At 41.1% G+C, this 15,691-nt stretch overlaps 1 protein-coding gene and 1 long non-coding RNA gene across 4 annotated transcripts in view; one reads left to right on the top strand and one right to left on the bottom strand.

The window, feature by feature from the left end:
* Positions 1 to 15,691, top strand: part of SMIM14 (small integral membrane protein 14) — a 56,185-nt gene that overhangs the window by 1,519 nt on the left and 38,975 nt on the right. The window contains exon 1 of one of the 3 annotated variants that reach the window (XM_071432521.1): positions 14,772 to 15,121. The exons of 1 other annotated variant lie outside the window; for it this stretch is intronic. In XM_071432521.1, the coding sequence (XP_071288622.1) occupies positions 14,782 to 15,121 (340 nt within the window). In that variant the 5' untranslated portion in view covers positions 14,772 to 14,781. Of the gene's footprint in view, positions 1 to 14,771; positions 15,122 to 15,691 lie in introns of those variants that run through there. One more of the 3 variants, XM_071432522.1, reaches the window with a different exon arrangement.
* LOC139592510 (uncharacterized) lies at positions 312 to 14,908 on the bottom strand. The gene is made up of 3 exons (XR_011680029.1): positions 14,769 to 14,908; positions 11,182 to 11,331; positions 312 to 3,753 (listed from the first exon to the last, which is right to left on the bottom strand). It is a non-coding gene; the product is annotated as an uncharacterized lncRNA (long non-coding RNA).

Here is a 15,691-nt window from a genome sequence, read left to right on the forward strand (position 1 = left end):
TCCCCCTGGAGACGCTGGTGCCTCCTCACACGGGACCAGGAGAACCTGCAGGCCCAGAAACAGGTTACTTAATGGGGACAGTGAAAGGAACTGCTGTTTTTCACAGATTCTGCTACAATGTTTTAAAAGTAGAGTGAAAGACAAAGGTCAGCCCTGTGTAATGGACATTTTATTGTAGAAGCAAACGTGCGCACCCACGATGCTGCTTCTGTTCTGAAATCTGAAATAGGGAAACAGCAACCATAGCTTCTAACCTGAGGTGTATAAAATATGTTATCAAAGAGCATAGATTTTCAGAGGGGAACATGAGATTGTATTTTGAACTGTTTATTCAGGAGCTAGAGGCTTGCCAGACATTAAGGTTTACAGGAACATTTTATAAGGCCCCCTTTTAACGGTGCAGTGCAGGACACAGACATTTATCTCAACAAATGTCGACTTCTGGTAGGGCTGTTATCTGCAAGTGCCATTCATTCACCTCCATTAGTATACACAGCATTTTAACTACTATATACACTATAAAGAAAATACAAGCAACAAAAAAAATTTTTTTTTTAAATCTGTCGACTATATACAGATGCATGTAGTCCCTTTAATGTGTTTACTCTTCCTATGTAGTTTGACTGGAAAAAGTTCATTTTTCTGTTCATACAGAAAAAGTTCATTTTTCTATAAAAACAGAAAAACAGATGCATGTGCATCTGTTCATCAATTTTTATTTTCAGATGAAAATTTTAAAATGTTTTATACAATCCAGTTTTTCAGCTAAGGTTTTCAATACCTTTATGAAAAGGACTGTTTTGCAGTAGGTTTCTTTTTAATGACTTAATAGTGGGATCTTACACTTTCATTTTCAGAATAATTTAGACATCTGAGTTCCACTGATATGTCTCAAATTCTTTTCGAGGAGGTAGGCCATGGCTTTTCTGTCACCAGTAGAGAAAGGATGATAACTCTTTTTTGCCTCTTAGATGAAAGTTAGATTTGTAGTGTGCTGAACAACTATGACTACTATAGACAAAAATAATAAAGGTAGTACATAAAATCTCCTGGTTAAATCCTTCATGTCTTTTCAGACAGCTCACAGAAAGAAGCTAAGCTTCCAATATTCAGATTTTGCTCTGAATGGAGTGGAAAACATGACCTTTATTAAGTGTCAAAATCCTTTGTGTTCCTGTGAATATGCTTTTATGTTATATGTAGTGAACATCCAGTAACAGCCATGGTAAAGGGCAATGATTTTGTCTGGTTTGTACCGAGGTTCATTTTTGTGTGCTCATTTGGATTACAAATGTCGGAGTCTGCTGCTGCAAAAATGAAATTAATATGAATTACTGTATCTCTTTTCCTTGTTATATCCCATTCCTTTCCCTTGTCCTTAAGTAGGCATTTTTCACTTACAACTGTTTCATATTCACCATAATACTGTGTTAATTTTCTCTTTGCTGAAAGACAGATATAGAAAGGCTTTTTGGATGGTAGAACCAAGTAGTGGTGAGTTTTGCCAGGATCAAAGTCTATGTAAAAATCAGTACCTTACATAATCAGCATGCTGGAAGTATCACTTTATACCTTCAATACTGTTTTATACTTTATTGTAATTTACTATTTTACAGAAGATTCTACAGGGGTTTAGGGTAGAACAGGACCATAGACTTTGAATAGGTGTTTTGGGGTTTGGTTTGGTTTTTTGGGTGGAGTTGGGTTTTTGTTTGTTGTTTTATTTTTGCTTTGTTAAAAAAGATAATGCCTAGACAAAAATTGAGAACAGACTCTTTGTGTGATTTCAGGGACTTCCATGTCTGACTCCCTAATATATTTTATGGTACATTGATAATAAAGCCCTGAATTAAGTTCTCATTAGTATTTTGCCCTTAGAAAAATCCACACACAATATGTACAACTGTAGTACATTGAACATAGCTATTTTTTTGAATTAAAAATATTTGTAGTATATATGATTTCAGGAGATAGTTCTTCATTGACCCTATCACCATTTTAGTCTCATACTGAACAACTCTTTCAATAGCAGCTTTTACAAACTGGCTGCAGATTGGTTTATGCTTTTGCCTGTTGGTGTTGATCACAACTAATAAAGTGAGAGATACAATTCTGAGTATCTATGCATTGTTTATTATGATTGGCATATTGTTTTGAAAGACTCCTGAAAGTGGGAGAAGGAGATATAGTTGAAGTTCAAAATATGTAAGGTTATTGCAGGAGGAAGGTTGGTAGGGTCAGTGGTTGCAAGGCCTCAGCTCAAGCTCTCAATATGGAAAGGCTAACAATATTTATTAGCCAGTGCTGGGATAACCAAACATCCTAAACACTGTCATTTCCCATGTAATGTGAAAAGTATATAGGAAATATACAGTCTATCATGTAACCTATATATAGGAAAGAGTCCCCCACATTTTCATGGAAAAGTGGCTGTGGCTCATGCAAAGTTTGTGCACAATGGACTCGCTGTACATCCAATATAGCCCCATGTGCATGGCTCTTCTCTCTCTGGCTATGAATGCCCCCAGCCATGGCTCTTCTCTCTCTGGCTATGGATGCCCCCAGCCATGGCTCTTCTCTCCCTGACTATGGATGCCCCCCAGCCATGGCTCTTCTCTCTGTGGCTATGGATGCCCCCCAGCCATGGCTCTTCTCTCTCTGGCTACGGATGCCCCCAGCCATGGCTCTTTTCTCTCTGACTATGGATGCCCCCAGCCCCATTGCACTGCCTGGGGACTCCAAGATGCTTATGACAGCACTAAGTGCTTTCTGTTCTTCAAGTTAAGATTCTTGGTGATCTTTTTCTCATTTCCATATTTTCCTAATTTTATTCTTTTCATATCAATAGGACATTTTTATAGTAGAATTACTGAGAGAAAATTTGGAATTATTGAGATAGTCCCCTGTGATTAGAGGAAAATGAGATTTTTGAAACATTAACTTTGCAGTATGCAGCATTCTATTTCTCTTTTACTGTTTTATGTCTTGCATAACAAAACTACCACCTCTTCATCTTGGCTTCTTTAGTTTAGAAAAATCAAAAATGTCAGGCTTGATCTTCTCTCTTTGTTGCTGGAGGATTACTTATTGAAGAGGAAAGCTGTCTCAAGAGATATGTATATTAATTTCAACCCCTTTAGAAACAGGGGTTGAACCTGTAGCATTTTAAATTCTTATTTTATTTATTTCAGATATCCATATAAGGATTAACTTTACTGGCTGTGTTAGTACTAGATTATATGCACTTTGCATTTAAATGTTTGTATGCTCATTTATAATAGTGCTTTATTTTTAAAAAAGGCAACAATTAATATTCATAGAAACAGTTATTTTTAAATTTAACCTTCGTTTTCTACGGAAGGTACACCTACAGCTCTCTTTCTACGATCCCAGCTTTTACCAGAGAAATGCAGAAATTGTCTTTTTTATCTGCATATCATTCAGCACATTTCAGAGACTAAGAATAAATTTAGCCCGCACGTTTATTGTCTGTCATATTGCGTTCCTGTTGTGGCAACGTCTGGATGATTCAACTTACCTGTGATTAGCATTATCATAAAAATAACGAACTGGTCGTGCAAGTTGACCGAGTTTGAAGATGTCATCTTAACTTTCCTGTTCCTCCCATAGGTGTCCATGTCCGGTTGCGTGGCCAGGTGTAAGAGTGCCCTCTCCTGGGTGGAACAGGGCAACTTGCCTTGCTCGGCTGAGACGGATCCCTCTGTTGGGAAGCTTTCCTTTGTCCGGCCTTACCTGTAAAAGTATTTATGAAGAACTTGTAGGAGTTCTGTAGGCAGAAATGGCAAAACCAGTAGAACAGAAATTGTTCTGTGTTCAGGAAGAGAGAGGAGGTACTCACTCGAGATGCCTGCGCTTACCAAAATATGTTTTTCATGTTGTTAGCAGATGAAATGTATATGCATTAAAAGGCAATAAGGTTTCTAACTAAATATTAGAGTGATGTGAAGTCACTCAGGTTGAATTCATATGATGCAATTCATCTGAATTAGTGGAGTTGCATCAGACATCAATCTATAGCATAGGAAAAATTTCATTAAATAATGAATGGGCAGAATTTTTTTGTAGTTTAATAACACCCTATTGTCCTTCACTTGTTAAGGGCTGTTATTAGAAATTGACAGGACACCCTGGACTTTTCATTAATTTGATATTCGTCTGCCTATATCTTCTAAATTAATGTTATATCTGAACATGATGTTTCTAGTAGGAAAACCCAGATACAAAAACACCCAACGTTTTTGAGTCTGTGAGCAAAATTACCGGGGTTTTAAGTTTCCACTTTTTTGTGGAGGAGTGATTTTCAACTGACAGTACATACACCTTGAGGTCCACAGGCCAATTCTCGTGGCTTCATGAAGAAACAAAAAAAAGAGGGGGGAGGAATTAGGTTCAGCTGTGAAATAGTTCTTGTAATTTTGCAGGAGCTCCCAAGTTGATTAATATTCTTAATGATCAGGCATCTACCTTGAAAATTTGGCAGTCAAAGACTGACAAGTTGATTACAGGGAAATAGAAGCACTTCTTATAAAGTGTGCTCCTTTTTTCCTATTACAAAAAGAAGATAGCAGTCTTTCTGAGGATCCTTTCAAAATGAAAGTAAGCTGTGAATACAGAAATAGATTTCACAACCTAACATAGCTTTATTAGTAGTTTTATGAATATAAGAGTTATAAGGGAAGAGAGGATTTAACCAATCTTATAAAGAACTTAGTGACCATGCTATGTTGCTGGTATATTGTTGTCCACTCAAAAAACATTTACTACCTTGAGTGAAGAATTTGTACCATTTTAAGTATTTTGTGTTATCATCTATTAATGTAATAACTTATAGTATGTTATCAAATCTGTGTAACTTTATTTAATTAAATATTGTGATCTTTCATTCACAGAAAGGTACAAAAGGGAGTTAGAGCTGCCTTAAAAGGCCAGCTGGACAGCTTTTCCTGGCCAACTGGACATTATCTTCTCCTCATGGTAGGATTTGTGACTGAATAACATTTGCTGCTATTTTAATGACTATAGGGGCTAAAATCAGATCCAGACTGATACTCAGTAAAGCCTCCATTTATAAAAGTCATCAGGACTGAAGTATATCTGACCTTTTAGCTAAAAGCTTAAATTCATTGTTCAGTGTAGTGGTAGCCAGGGAAGTGCCTAAATGCAGCAAGTAAGTAAGGGAGAAGATAAAATGGCCTTGATATTTTGAAGTGATTGTTTGGGGGGTGGAGTTAGAGTCTCTCATTAGGAGATTTGAGTTTGGAATTAGAACTAGAGCAGCAAAAAATTGTGAAGCAGTAATTGAATGAATATGGGAATCCAGAATAAATGAAAAATAAACCTATTTTCTTTGGTAGTGGTATTTACTGCTAAAATATTTTCATATTCCTAACAATGTAGATAAGCTGAGTGCTGGGAAGTGCTGTATAAAGAGGTTCAACTGCCAGCATATATATATAAAAATTTGTGTCTCTGGGATGGTTCCACCTGGCTATCTGTATTTTCCTTTGAGCAGATAGGCAACACTTGTTCAGGGAGTTTATGTTGCAAACTGATCTGCATCACTGCTGTGTCTTCTCAAGAGAAAAGGGTGAGAGTGGACACCTTTTCTCCTAATGTACATAATTTGAGACATAGAGCCATCAACACAGGCTGCAGAGTGTATTACGCTCCTGCAGGCAATAGTCTTATGAATGGTTTTATGAGGTGGTCCCACCTCAAAAAAGTTTCCAGCTATAAGAGAATATGCATTAAAGATGTGTGAATAACCACAGTATAGTACAAGAATATGTGCAGTAAAATCAGAAAACTACTACAAGCCAAGCCACAGAGACAACAGACTCCAGTATACTTTGCATATAAATTGTTAAGAATTCCTCCAATGGTCTCTCTGTTTTGTAAAGCACAGGGCTTTTTAGGGATCCTGAAAGGTAGGGCTAATAGTAAAAAAGAAATCTGGGGCTCTTGAATTCAGTTATTTTTGCTTGATCCAGCAATTTTTGATTTTGAGTTTTTTTGAAAATTGTATCTAGAATTTGAATTTACTTTTATGATGGCCATTTTGCTAAACTACATGGGCACCATGTTATCATGTGCACCAAATCCACAACTGATGGAAGCCTTTTGGAACTGTCTATAACAAAAATTTACAAAATAGTGAAGTTTGTCAGAGATCATCTAGAAAAAGCTCAGCTCTGACAGATGGGTAATTTATCAGGCTCTGTTGTTGTAGATACCATCCTAAAATAGCTGCATTTTGGAGACTAGAACAATTTTGTACTAGGAAAAAAAACCCCAAGTTTTTCTATTAATCTTACTACAATAGAATAATAATTTAGAATTAAAGCCTTAAGTCTAAATCACTAGTCAGTGTTTGTACCACAGTTCTGTAAAAAAGTTAATTGAATAGGATTGCAAATTATAGAAACCAGTAAGAATCAATTCAAGAATAGAAGCCAGGACAATCTGATCTTTGTTGTTTTCCTAACCTGATTGTCTTCAGTTTGTCCACATGGCCAGCAAGAACACTGCACCTGGCAATTTATTAGAGAACACTGAGGATAAAGTCAGGTTAAACAAACAAGGCTCAAATAGTGTCCTGTACTGAGTAATGTACAGTTTCCCTGAACACAGCAGATACAAGCCATTTTTCTGGTCTGTGGATTTCTGCCAGGCATGCAATGTTTCACAAAGCAGTATCTAGAAAATCCCTACTATTCTGTGTGTCTGTCTTTTCAGTAATAGCATATGCCTTTGTTTAGGTGGAAGATCTAGTTTAGATGTAAGGAGTTTCTTGTCTTGAACATTTTTCTCAAACAAAGGGTAGCAATTATAGCAGTTTCATTGAAGAATAATCCATCTCATAAAATTCCCTGTTACAGATTTCCCATCTTTCTGACAGTGCAAAAAGATCACATGGTGAATTGGAACAAGCTTTTAAAGGCAGTATTCTGGACTGTATCTTTGTTTCCCCAAACAGGGCTTAGTCGTGCTGGGAAGTATTCAGTCATGCTGTATGATTGCCTCTTGATTTTGCAGATTCTAACCCTTAGTGATGCCTTGAGAAGGCTGACCTAGAACAGAGGCTAGATAGAGTAAAAGAATCAAGTAGGGATTTATTAAAAGGCCTTAATGGTTACACCTTGGGCAGTATGAGAGCCTGGCCAGGGCTACAGCCAAGATGAACCCAAAATTGTCACAAAAATGGATGACTGGTCACGGGGTCTCTCACTTTTATAAGTTCTGGTCCATTTGTATATTAATTGTTAAATTGTTGGAGTTAATTGTTAAATTGGAGTTAACTGTTCAATTATAGCTTTAGGTTATGAAGTTCATCCCTCCTTATTTTCTCTCTTCAGTCCACCTTTGTTTATACTTTTTGGGCCTGGAACTGGTAACAGTTGTCCTTGGACAAGCTGGAAAAGGATTGTTTTGTCTACCTACCTTGTGAAGAGAACTTGCTAACACTTTATATGAAGCTCAGAGTTACACACTAAAGCAGCACAGAATCTGAAAAATACAGAAGCTAAAACTTAAGGCATCATTTGTCCTAGGAATATTGTAATATTACACTGTTGGTCCCTTCCCCAAACACAGAGCAGATATAAAAGGTATTAACTCTCCTAGCAGACTTATTTATAGGTGCCATACTATCCCTGTATCTTAATATCACTCATTCCAACTAATTTTACTCCCACAGAAATTGCAGTGAAAGTGCTTTGCAGGTATATCTACCCCTGGCTTCCCTCTTGAGTGGCATAATGTCACAGAATCACAGCAGGGACAAGGTTGGAAGGGACCTCTTCAGATCATCTAGACCACCCTTTCTGTCAAAGCGGGGTCAGCCAGAGCAAGTTGCCTTGCCAGGACCATGTCCATTTGAATATCTCTATGGATATGAGATAGCACAGCCCTTCTGGGCAACCACTACCAATGTTCAGTTAGCATCAGAAAAAAGAAGTGTTAGCTCTTGTTTAGCTCTTGTCCTGTCACTGGGCACCATTGTGAAAGGACTGGCTACCTCAGTATTTTCTCTACAAAGGAGTTGGGCTTCTGCTATAATACAGCTTCAGCTTCCAATCTTTCCATCCTTTTTTTTCAGTAATTATCTTCAGTTTTAGAGACATCTTTTCCTTTCCACTTTCTAGGTGCCAATTACTGAGATAATCTGTGTCTAATGATTACCTCAGTAGCTTAACAAAAGGTAACCACAAGAACCCATTTAAACACCAAAAATGTAAATTCATACTTTCAAACACCCCAAAGGTTTCCCTCAATCCGTGTGGTGTTTTTGCAAAATCTCTGAACTGTGAAGTATGAGTTGAATTGAATTATATAATGGTTTGGGTTGGAAAGTACCTTAAAGACCACCTACTTTCAACCCCCTGCCATGGGTGACACCTTCCACTAGACCAGGTTACTCAGGGCCCTATTCAACCTGGCCTTGAGTACTTCCATGGATGTGGCAGCCACAACTTCTCTGGACAACCTGTTCCAGTGCCTCACCACCCTCACAGTAAGAAATTTCATCCTAATAAACCCATTGTTAAAAGTCTCTCCAGACTTCTTGCACCCTTTTAGGTACTGGAAGGAAACAATAAAGTCTCCCACAGCCTCAGCTCTCAGCTGTTCCTTATGGGAGAGGGGCTCCATCCTTCTGATCATCTTTGTGGCTTTCCTGTGGGCTCATTCCAAGAGGTCCATGTCCTTCTTATGTTGTGGGACCCAAAGCTGGATACAGTACTCCAGGTGGGGTCTCACAGGAGCACAGTAGAGGAGATGAATCGTGGTCCTTGACCTACAGCCCACGCTTTTGATGCAGCCCAGGATACAACTGGCTTTCTGGGCTGCAAGTGCACATTGCTGGATCATGTCCAGCCTCTCATCCACCAGCACTTCCAGGTCCTCCTCAGCAGGGCTGCTCTCAATCCATTCTCCTCCCAGCCTGTATTTGTCCTTGGGCTTGCCTTAACCCAGGTGCAGGACCTTGCACTTGGCCTTGTTGAACTTCACACAGACCCACCTCGCTCCAGTGTCTTGTTCGCACCACTCAGCTTGGTGTTGTCAACAAACTTGCTGAGGGTATACTACAGAAGAATTTTTTCCTGACCAGACAGTGTTGTGAAGTTCTGTAAAGTCAAATTTTCTTTCTTACACTAAACCACTTGTAGGGTTTACAGCTCCTCTTCAAAAGGTGTGACATCCTACAGCAAACATCCAGCTGCATCATACCACATTGTCAAACAAAATTTGCTCAAAAGCAAATATGCACAAGTTAAAAACCTTGCGTTATGTCTATAGGGATCTTGCCCAGTTGAGAGAGCAGCCATTTATTGTACACTTGTCAATTCTCATGTTCTAATATCCAAAGTAAAAATCATGTTTGAATGTGCTACAGAAACCAGAGTATCACTTACTATGATCAGATTTTTTTTCAACAATGTGATTTAGTTCTCTGTAGTCCGTAGAGATGCTGCCACATTTTATGTGAGAGAATACTGATCGTCAAGTGCTGACTGACAGAGTTATGCCTTTTGATACACCTCCTCAGTAACACATGAAATGTCTTCTCTTCTTGCCATATCTTTTTTATTAGTAAATAATGCCTTGGCTTTTTAATGGATAGTACTCTTAAATTTCAATCATATACCAAGTGCTTAATACTAACTGCAAACTGCATATATCAATTTCAGATCAGAGTAATTTTCAGTTCATGACCAGAAAATTTTAATTCATTGCTGCTTCTTAGTTATATCTAGTAAAGTGTTTTTAAAAATCCTTTAGGATCTTGTTTTCATGTTCTCTTCTCATTTCTGCACCTAGTATCAAATCTGCTTGCTTGCATTTTAGCTTGTGGTTTGTCTATCAGATACGGCTTCTTCTACTAGGCATTCACTTGGAAATGAAGAGGGATTCATTTTTATTTCAAGTCTGTGAGAACTGTAACAGTTGAGGGCTCTGACTCATGTTCAGAGGCATTTTGAGACTAAATGCTGAAATGGCTCTGAACATAGAGGGTGACATGAGATGTGTTTTTCCCGAGTGGCAGCAGTTTTCAGATGAATATAGCAACGTTAGCTGCTGGTAAATTTATGGCTGCAGATAGCTTATGTGAACTACAGTTGCTTATGAAGCAGTTCACTCTGTTTCTCATCTTTTCTTTGCAAGAAAGCCACCACAGTTGAACAGCTACTATTATGATTTCTGTTCCAGAGGAAAAACAATTTTTTAAGGTTATAGCAGTGTTGGTTCACTTAGACCACATTTTTAGAGGGGATTGGCCTAAGCTTTTGCAAAATAATGTTCCCAATACTGATTGGATAATTATCAATGAAATTTAGTGGACTATTAACTTATGTGGTTACTGAGAACATACTATTCTAATACTAGAGAACCATTTCAGCCTAATTCAGATGGTGTATCATACCAGTGAGTGTTATCATTAACAATTTAGTGGCTCAGGACTTAATCCTCTATTTTTAAATTACTTTTTGCAAGCCTGACCTTATAAGCATCCCAATTGGCCTGCTTGCATTTCATAGTTATTCTAAATTACTAATCATTATTCTAGTTAAGTGTAAAATAATCCTTGTCATTCCCTCAACTTCAGATTTGCTTCATCCATTTCATAGTTTGGAAAACTTCACTGGGCAGCTGTGGTCTGGCAGCATTGCAGCAATCCTTTGTGGTCATTTTCCCTAGACTGTGGCTAATTGATCCCAAAAGTCTGTGTTGGTGTGTTGATGCTTCAGGAGCTCAAACGATCCTCCATAGATCCTCTGACAATTTCACTGGAGTTTCTTGTTTCCACTGAGCCATATTTTTTCTGTGAGTTCTGACAATTGCAGTTGAGTGTTTGTTAAGTTTAGATCTGCACATTGACAGAAAACCTGGCAGTATACATTTGGTTCACTGGTGATTACATGAGCAAATATCAGTAAAATTAACATAAGTACACAATGTAGTCTTTGTGCCAGCCAATTCTCAGGCTTGCTGCCTAGTATCCCAAAGGGCTTTTCAATTCTCCAGAGCTTTGTGAGATGCCAGTCTAGCTGAATTCTAGGAATGCTTGCAGGCAACTTTTTTAAGGACTTGGCTTCTTTTTCCAAAATTGGATTTCCTTTTCCAAAAATCCCAGTGTTGCTGCCAAAAGGCCTCTCTTACCTTGATTCTACAAGGGTATTTAATAATCTTTTCCTTTCCACTTCCTAGGTGCCAATTTCAGACCATTTTGCAGACCTCTTCCAAATGGCTCTTTGGTATCAAAATTTGCAGCAGAATTTCCTTAGAATAGCATTATCTCCTTATTATGAACTGCATACAAGAAAAGAGGGAGCAGACAGAAAAGGAGTTACATTAGGAGGATTTGTCCCATTTCTAGGTAATTTTTCAGATCTGATGAAACTGCATGAATTGCAGATGAACAATTTCCACTCCACAGAATACCTGGATGTCAGCAATACAATGCCTAGTGACATGACTTATGCAGCAAAGATGAAAATAACATCAGCAGAAAAAGAACTTGAGAATGGGAAAAGCAATGTTCTTGGGTGTCTGTAAACAAGCTCATTCATTATTTGGCAAGTTAGATCACCAACACAACTCCTAATTTACCATTGCCTACTGAGGTAGAAAAGTTGAAAGCTAGCACTGTGATGTGGAATGTGAGACCTGCCTGTTGCTTTACAAAATGCCCAACCCACAGTACTTTCAGATTATGGATGTAGAGAATGTATAGTAACTTTTGCTCAACTTCCACCCTCCTCCATTATAAAGGGTTTTGTTAAAAGGACTAATACCACCCTCTGCTCTTTAATCAGAGTTGTCTTCATAGTTTTAGCCTGGCAATGGGCAGCACAATTCTTTCAGTGTGCCAAAATCAGTAGATTCACAATTCTACCCCTGTTACTACCTGATTTTGAATGCATCTCATGGCTTTGTTCCTAAAGTAGTCTACATCACTGTTTTCATCATAGTTTGACTGCCAGAATGGAAACTTCATAGAGTGAGTTGAAAATAGCCTCCATATCAGGATCTTGTTTTACTGCTGTATTGTGCACTAAATTTGTGAGTGTAAGGGGGAGCAGATGGCTGAAGTCTGGGAGTAGGAAGCTGAGATAGCATCAGTGCCTGCTATGCCTTGTTCATTTGCCCGTGGGAACCAGGAGGGCCAAATTCTGAGGGATGCTCTAGCAGAATGTTTTATTTAAAACACGCAGCTACTTTCTGCATACCTGTATGTTCTTGCTGTTTTGAAAGCAATAAGCTTATACATTGTTTCTCTTGCTCCTGGTCCCTACTTTCTGTGGTTCCTGTTGCCTGCCCCTCTTCCTTGACAGTTCATCCTCTGAAGTTTCATACATGAGGATAACCCTTTCACAAATCCATCCTTCATTAGGCCCATCAGCTTCCCGTACTTCCAAACATGGGAATGGAAACATATATGTTGAACAAAGAAAAATAATTGGGAAAAAATTGCTATTTTGCTGTCAAAAGGAAGTGCAAAAAATGCAGGATACTGGAAAAATCCTCAGCTTTTACTGAAACCAGGTAAATAAAGCTATTTTCAGATATGCTGAGCTTTTCAGCATACAACATGGGGTGAACAAATGAGAGTAGGGAAGGGTAGCTTTTATCTCACCCAGTGGGGCTGGTTGGCCAGCCAGGTAGTGCTTCTTGCACACCTCTTCAAGGCACAATTTCAAAACATTACCAGATATAATGCAAGTACCTGGATGGGGTGATGTGAGAAATGAGCCAGAAAGATATAATGCACTGAGATCTGAGGAGGCTGCATTTGATTCAAAGTGAGGAAGACATCTGAGCTCTAGCTGTGCCACCATTGCATACTGCTTCCTTGTAGATCACTCAGTTGTCATCACTCTCAACTCATGCCTCTCCTATATAGACTCTTTGCAGGCTCATATTATTTCTGACAAGGCATCTCATGCTGCTGGTCAAGCTCACTTAGTCTTGCCCTTCCAGTTCTAGGATTGTTCAAATTCAGTTCTCCAAGAATGAATCACTGAGATTCTCTTATCAGTTTCAATGGTTCCTCCAAATATGCCTGATATCATTTTAGCAACTGCTGTTTGACCTTGTCCAAGAGCTGTTCAGCAAGAAAATAGAAGTGTTTGGCATTTCTGCCTCAGCTTGGCAGAAGGAGCCCTCCTCTCTGCTACTGTGCTGTTGGCATTTCTCTCCTCTCTTGTTTGAATCAGGACTAATGGTAAGCTGTGTCTGGTTTGGGGATTTCAGGATCTCAGATCCATTTTCTAGAACAATGGCTAGCCCTGTGTATGAAGTGTGGGAGACAGGCAAGACTGGTTAATGGTATTGAGAAGCTGTCTTTGCTTGTTTCAAGGGTGGCTTGTTCCTGGTGAAGGGTTAGGAGAATGGCTGAGGGAGAGCTGGAAAGAAGGATACAGCCAACAGTTGATCATTCTTCCTATGACTACCCTCTGACACCATTGTCTAGATTAGCTTAGTGTTTGGCCAGGACAGCCAAAGTAAACTTCAAGGCAAGCATACCTGGATATTGTTAATCTTCATAGTTCCTGTTGCAGTTCAAACTCCTGAACAGGCTGTAAAGAAACTTGTTCTCCCAGGAAATATTGAAGGGCTATAGTTTCATACTTCCAAATTAAAGGTAAGTTTTAGCATTCCTAGTACCTTACCAGAGTCTTAGTTCCCTGAATTGAGGTAAACAAGGTAAACCAGTTCTGCATAGTTTAGCTTTTTTGTGTGATGGCCTGGCTTTATGTCAGTGCCTTGCCTCCCTTTTCAGTATTGCCACTGCTTAGTTGGGTGCTAAGACAAGAGAAAGGACTAAAACATGGGAAAGAAGAGGCAAGATTCACAGCAAGTCAGGACTGTGTGGCATTGCTACACAAAGGCAGCCTACCTCCTGACTCTCAGAAGTGGAATGGATATGTTCAGGGCCAGCTCTAACCAGGAAGAGTTGGTCTACCTGCATCTTTCAGAGAGAGGTGGCTCTGTGCACCAGTGATGGCTGGACATGCAAGGATGTCAACTGGCAGTGCATCCAAGACTTGGCAAACTAGCATAGGCTAGACACTCAAATTTAGGAAAAAACTTTCAGAAAAAAAGCTGTTGCCACGAAAGGAGGCTTGAAAACCCCATGACAACTGCAAATAGTAATGAGAACAGCCATGTGTGGGTCATATGAGACTATGCAACACTGGTCAGAGATACCAACTTGAGAGCACTTGCAACTTCTATCCAACTCTCCTTTCTCACTCTGATTGCAGTACTGTCCTTGTTTCCCGGCTTGGAGGAGGTAAGCCAGCCTTGGAAATATTGGAGAACAAGATTTTCTTCCCTTTATAATCCCCACTGCATTATTGCGTGGTATCAGTGTCTCCAAGACAGGATACGGTCCATCTATCTGTATTGGGAGTATGACACTCCCTTTCCTTGGCTGACTGAGAAGCCACAATCTGATTTTCCTTTCTAACTTCATTCACAGCATCTAAATACCTATTTTGATGGATGCTTTAACTGCTTAGAAGCCCGTGAGTCACGAGCTCCTGAACAGGCTTAAAATTTCAATATGAGAAACTGGCCTGTAAATTGCCTCGTACTTCGGTGGGGATGGCTGGGGCCAAGCGGCCGAAGTGCCCGTGTTTGTGCCGGGGGCGCGGAGCCCTGGCCGCGGGGGCTGTGGCGGACCCCAGGCACACCTGGCCCAATAGCAGTCCTGTCCCCGCGTCCTCTCCGCGCTGACCTACCGAGCTTTATTTTATGGCCGCCGCGTTGTTGGGCACTGCGGCCCCCCGGCACGCCGCGCTGCCGCGGCCTCCAAGCCGGGCCCTGCCGGACAGCGCGGCCCGGGCCGCGGCCGCCCCTGCCCGCAGCAGGGCTCAGGCTCCCGTGCCGGGCGGAGGGCTGGGAGTGGGGGGCGGGACCGCGCGGCGCCGCCCCGGCCCCGCCGCCGGGAGCCGGCAGATCCGGGTCTCGTGGCGCGGGCTGACGTGTGAGCCGGCCCGAGCCGCGGGGCCGAGCCGCGGGGCCGCCCCTGCCCGCCCGGCCGCCCTGCCCCTGCCCCCGCCCCCCAGCCCTCCGCGACGGCGGCCGGAGAACGGTGAGCGGGGCCGCCGTGGCGGGGCCGGGGAGGGCGCGGGCTGGCGGCGGCCGAGGGTTTGCGCGGACATCCCCGCCCGACCCTCCGGGACCGGGGAGTGGCGGCCGAGCCCCGGTGGGGGCTGCGGGGTAACTTCAAGCCTGTTGAAGTGCAGAAACGTCCCCGCCGCCGGGCGCTTCGCCGGGTGCCGGGGAAGGTAAACACCGGGAGAGCCGGAGCCTCTCCACTCGGTGTCAGGCAGCTCTCCTTCTTTTCCAAACCAGAGAAACGTCGGCTTGTCTTCTTATCAGCCGGTCGGATTGTGGTTTTTCTGGTTATTGGGGATTTTAATACGAAGTGGCACTCTTCTGTCGGTTTTCTTTTTGTCCTTAAAGGATCGCAGTCTGATACTTTGAGCCAAAGAGGTTTAGGTTTCTCTCTTTAAAGAAGCTGGCAGTGACGTGCAGCCACCAGGATGTGTGCTACCAGGCTGCTCCCTGCTTTACGAACAGGGTGCAGCTGAAGTGGGAGAGATGAAACAATGTCATGTGAAAGATAATCTCGGGAATAGGACAGTATCACACTGCTGTT

The sequence above is a fragment of the Agelaius tricolor genome, unplaced genomic scaffold, assembly GCF_023055355.1.
Source record: "Agelaius tricolor isolate 1412-34295 unplaced genomic scaffold, bAgeTri1.0.p SCAF_8, whole genome shotgun sequence".
Classification (NCBI taxonomy): Eukaryota; Metazoa; Chordata; class Aves; order Passeriformes; family Icteridae; genus Agelaius; species Agelaius tricolor.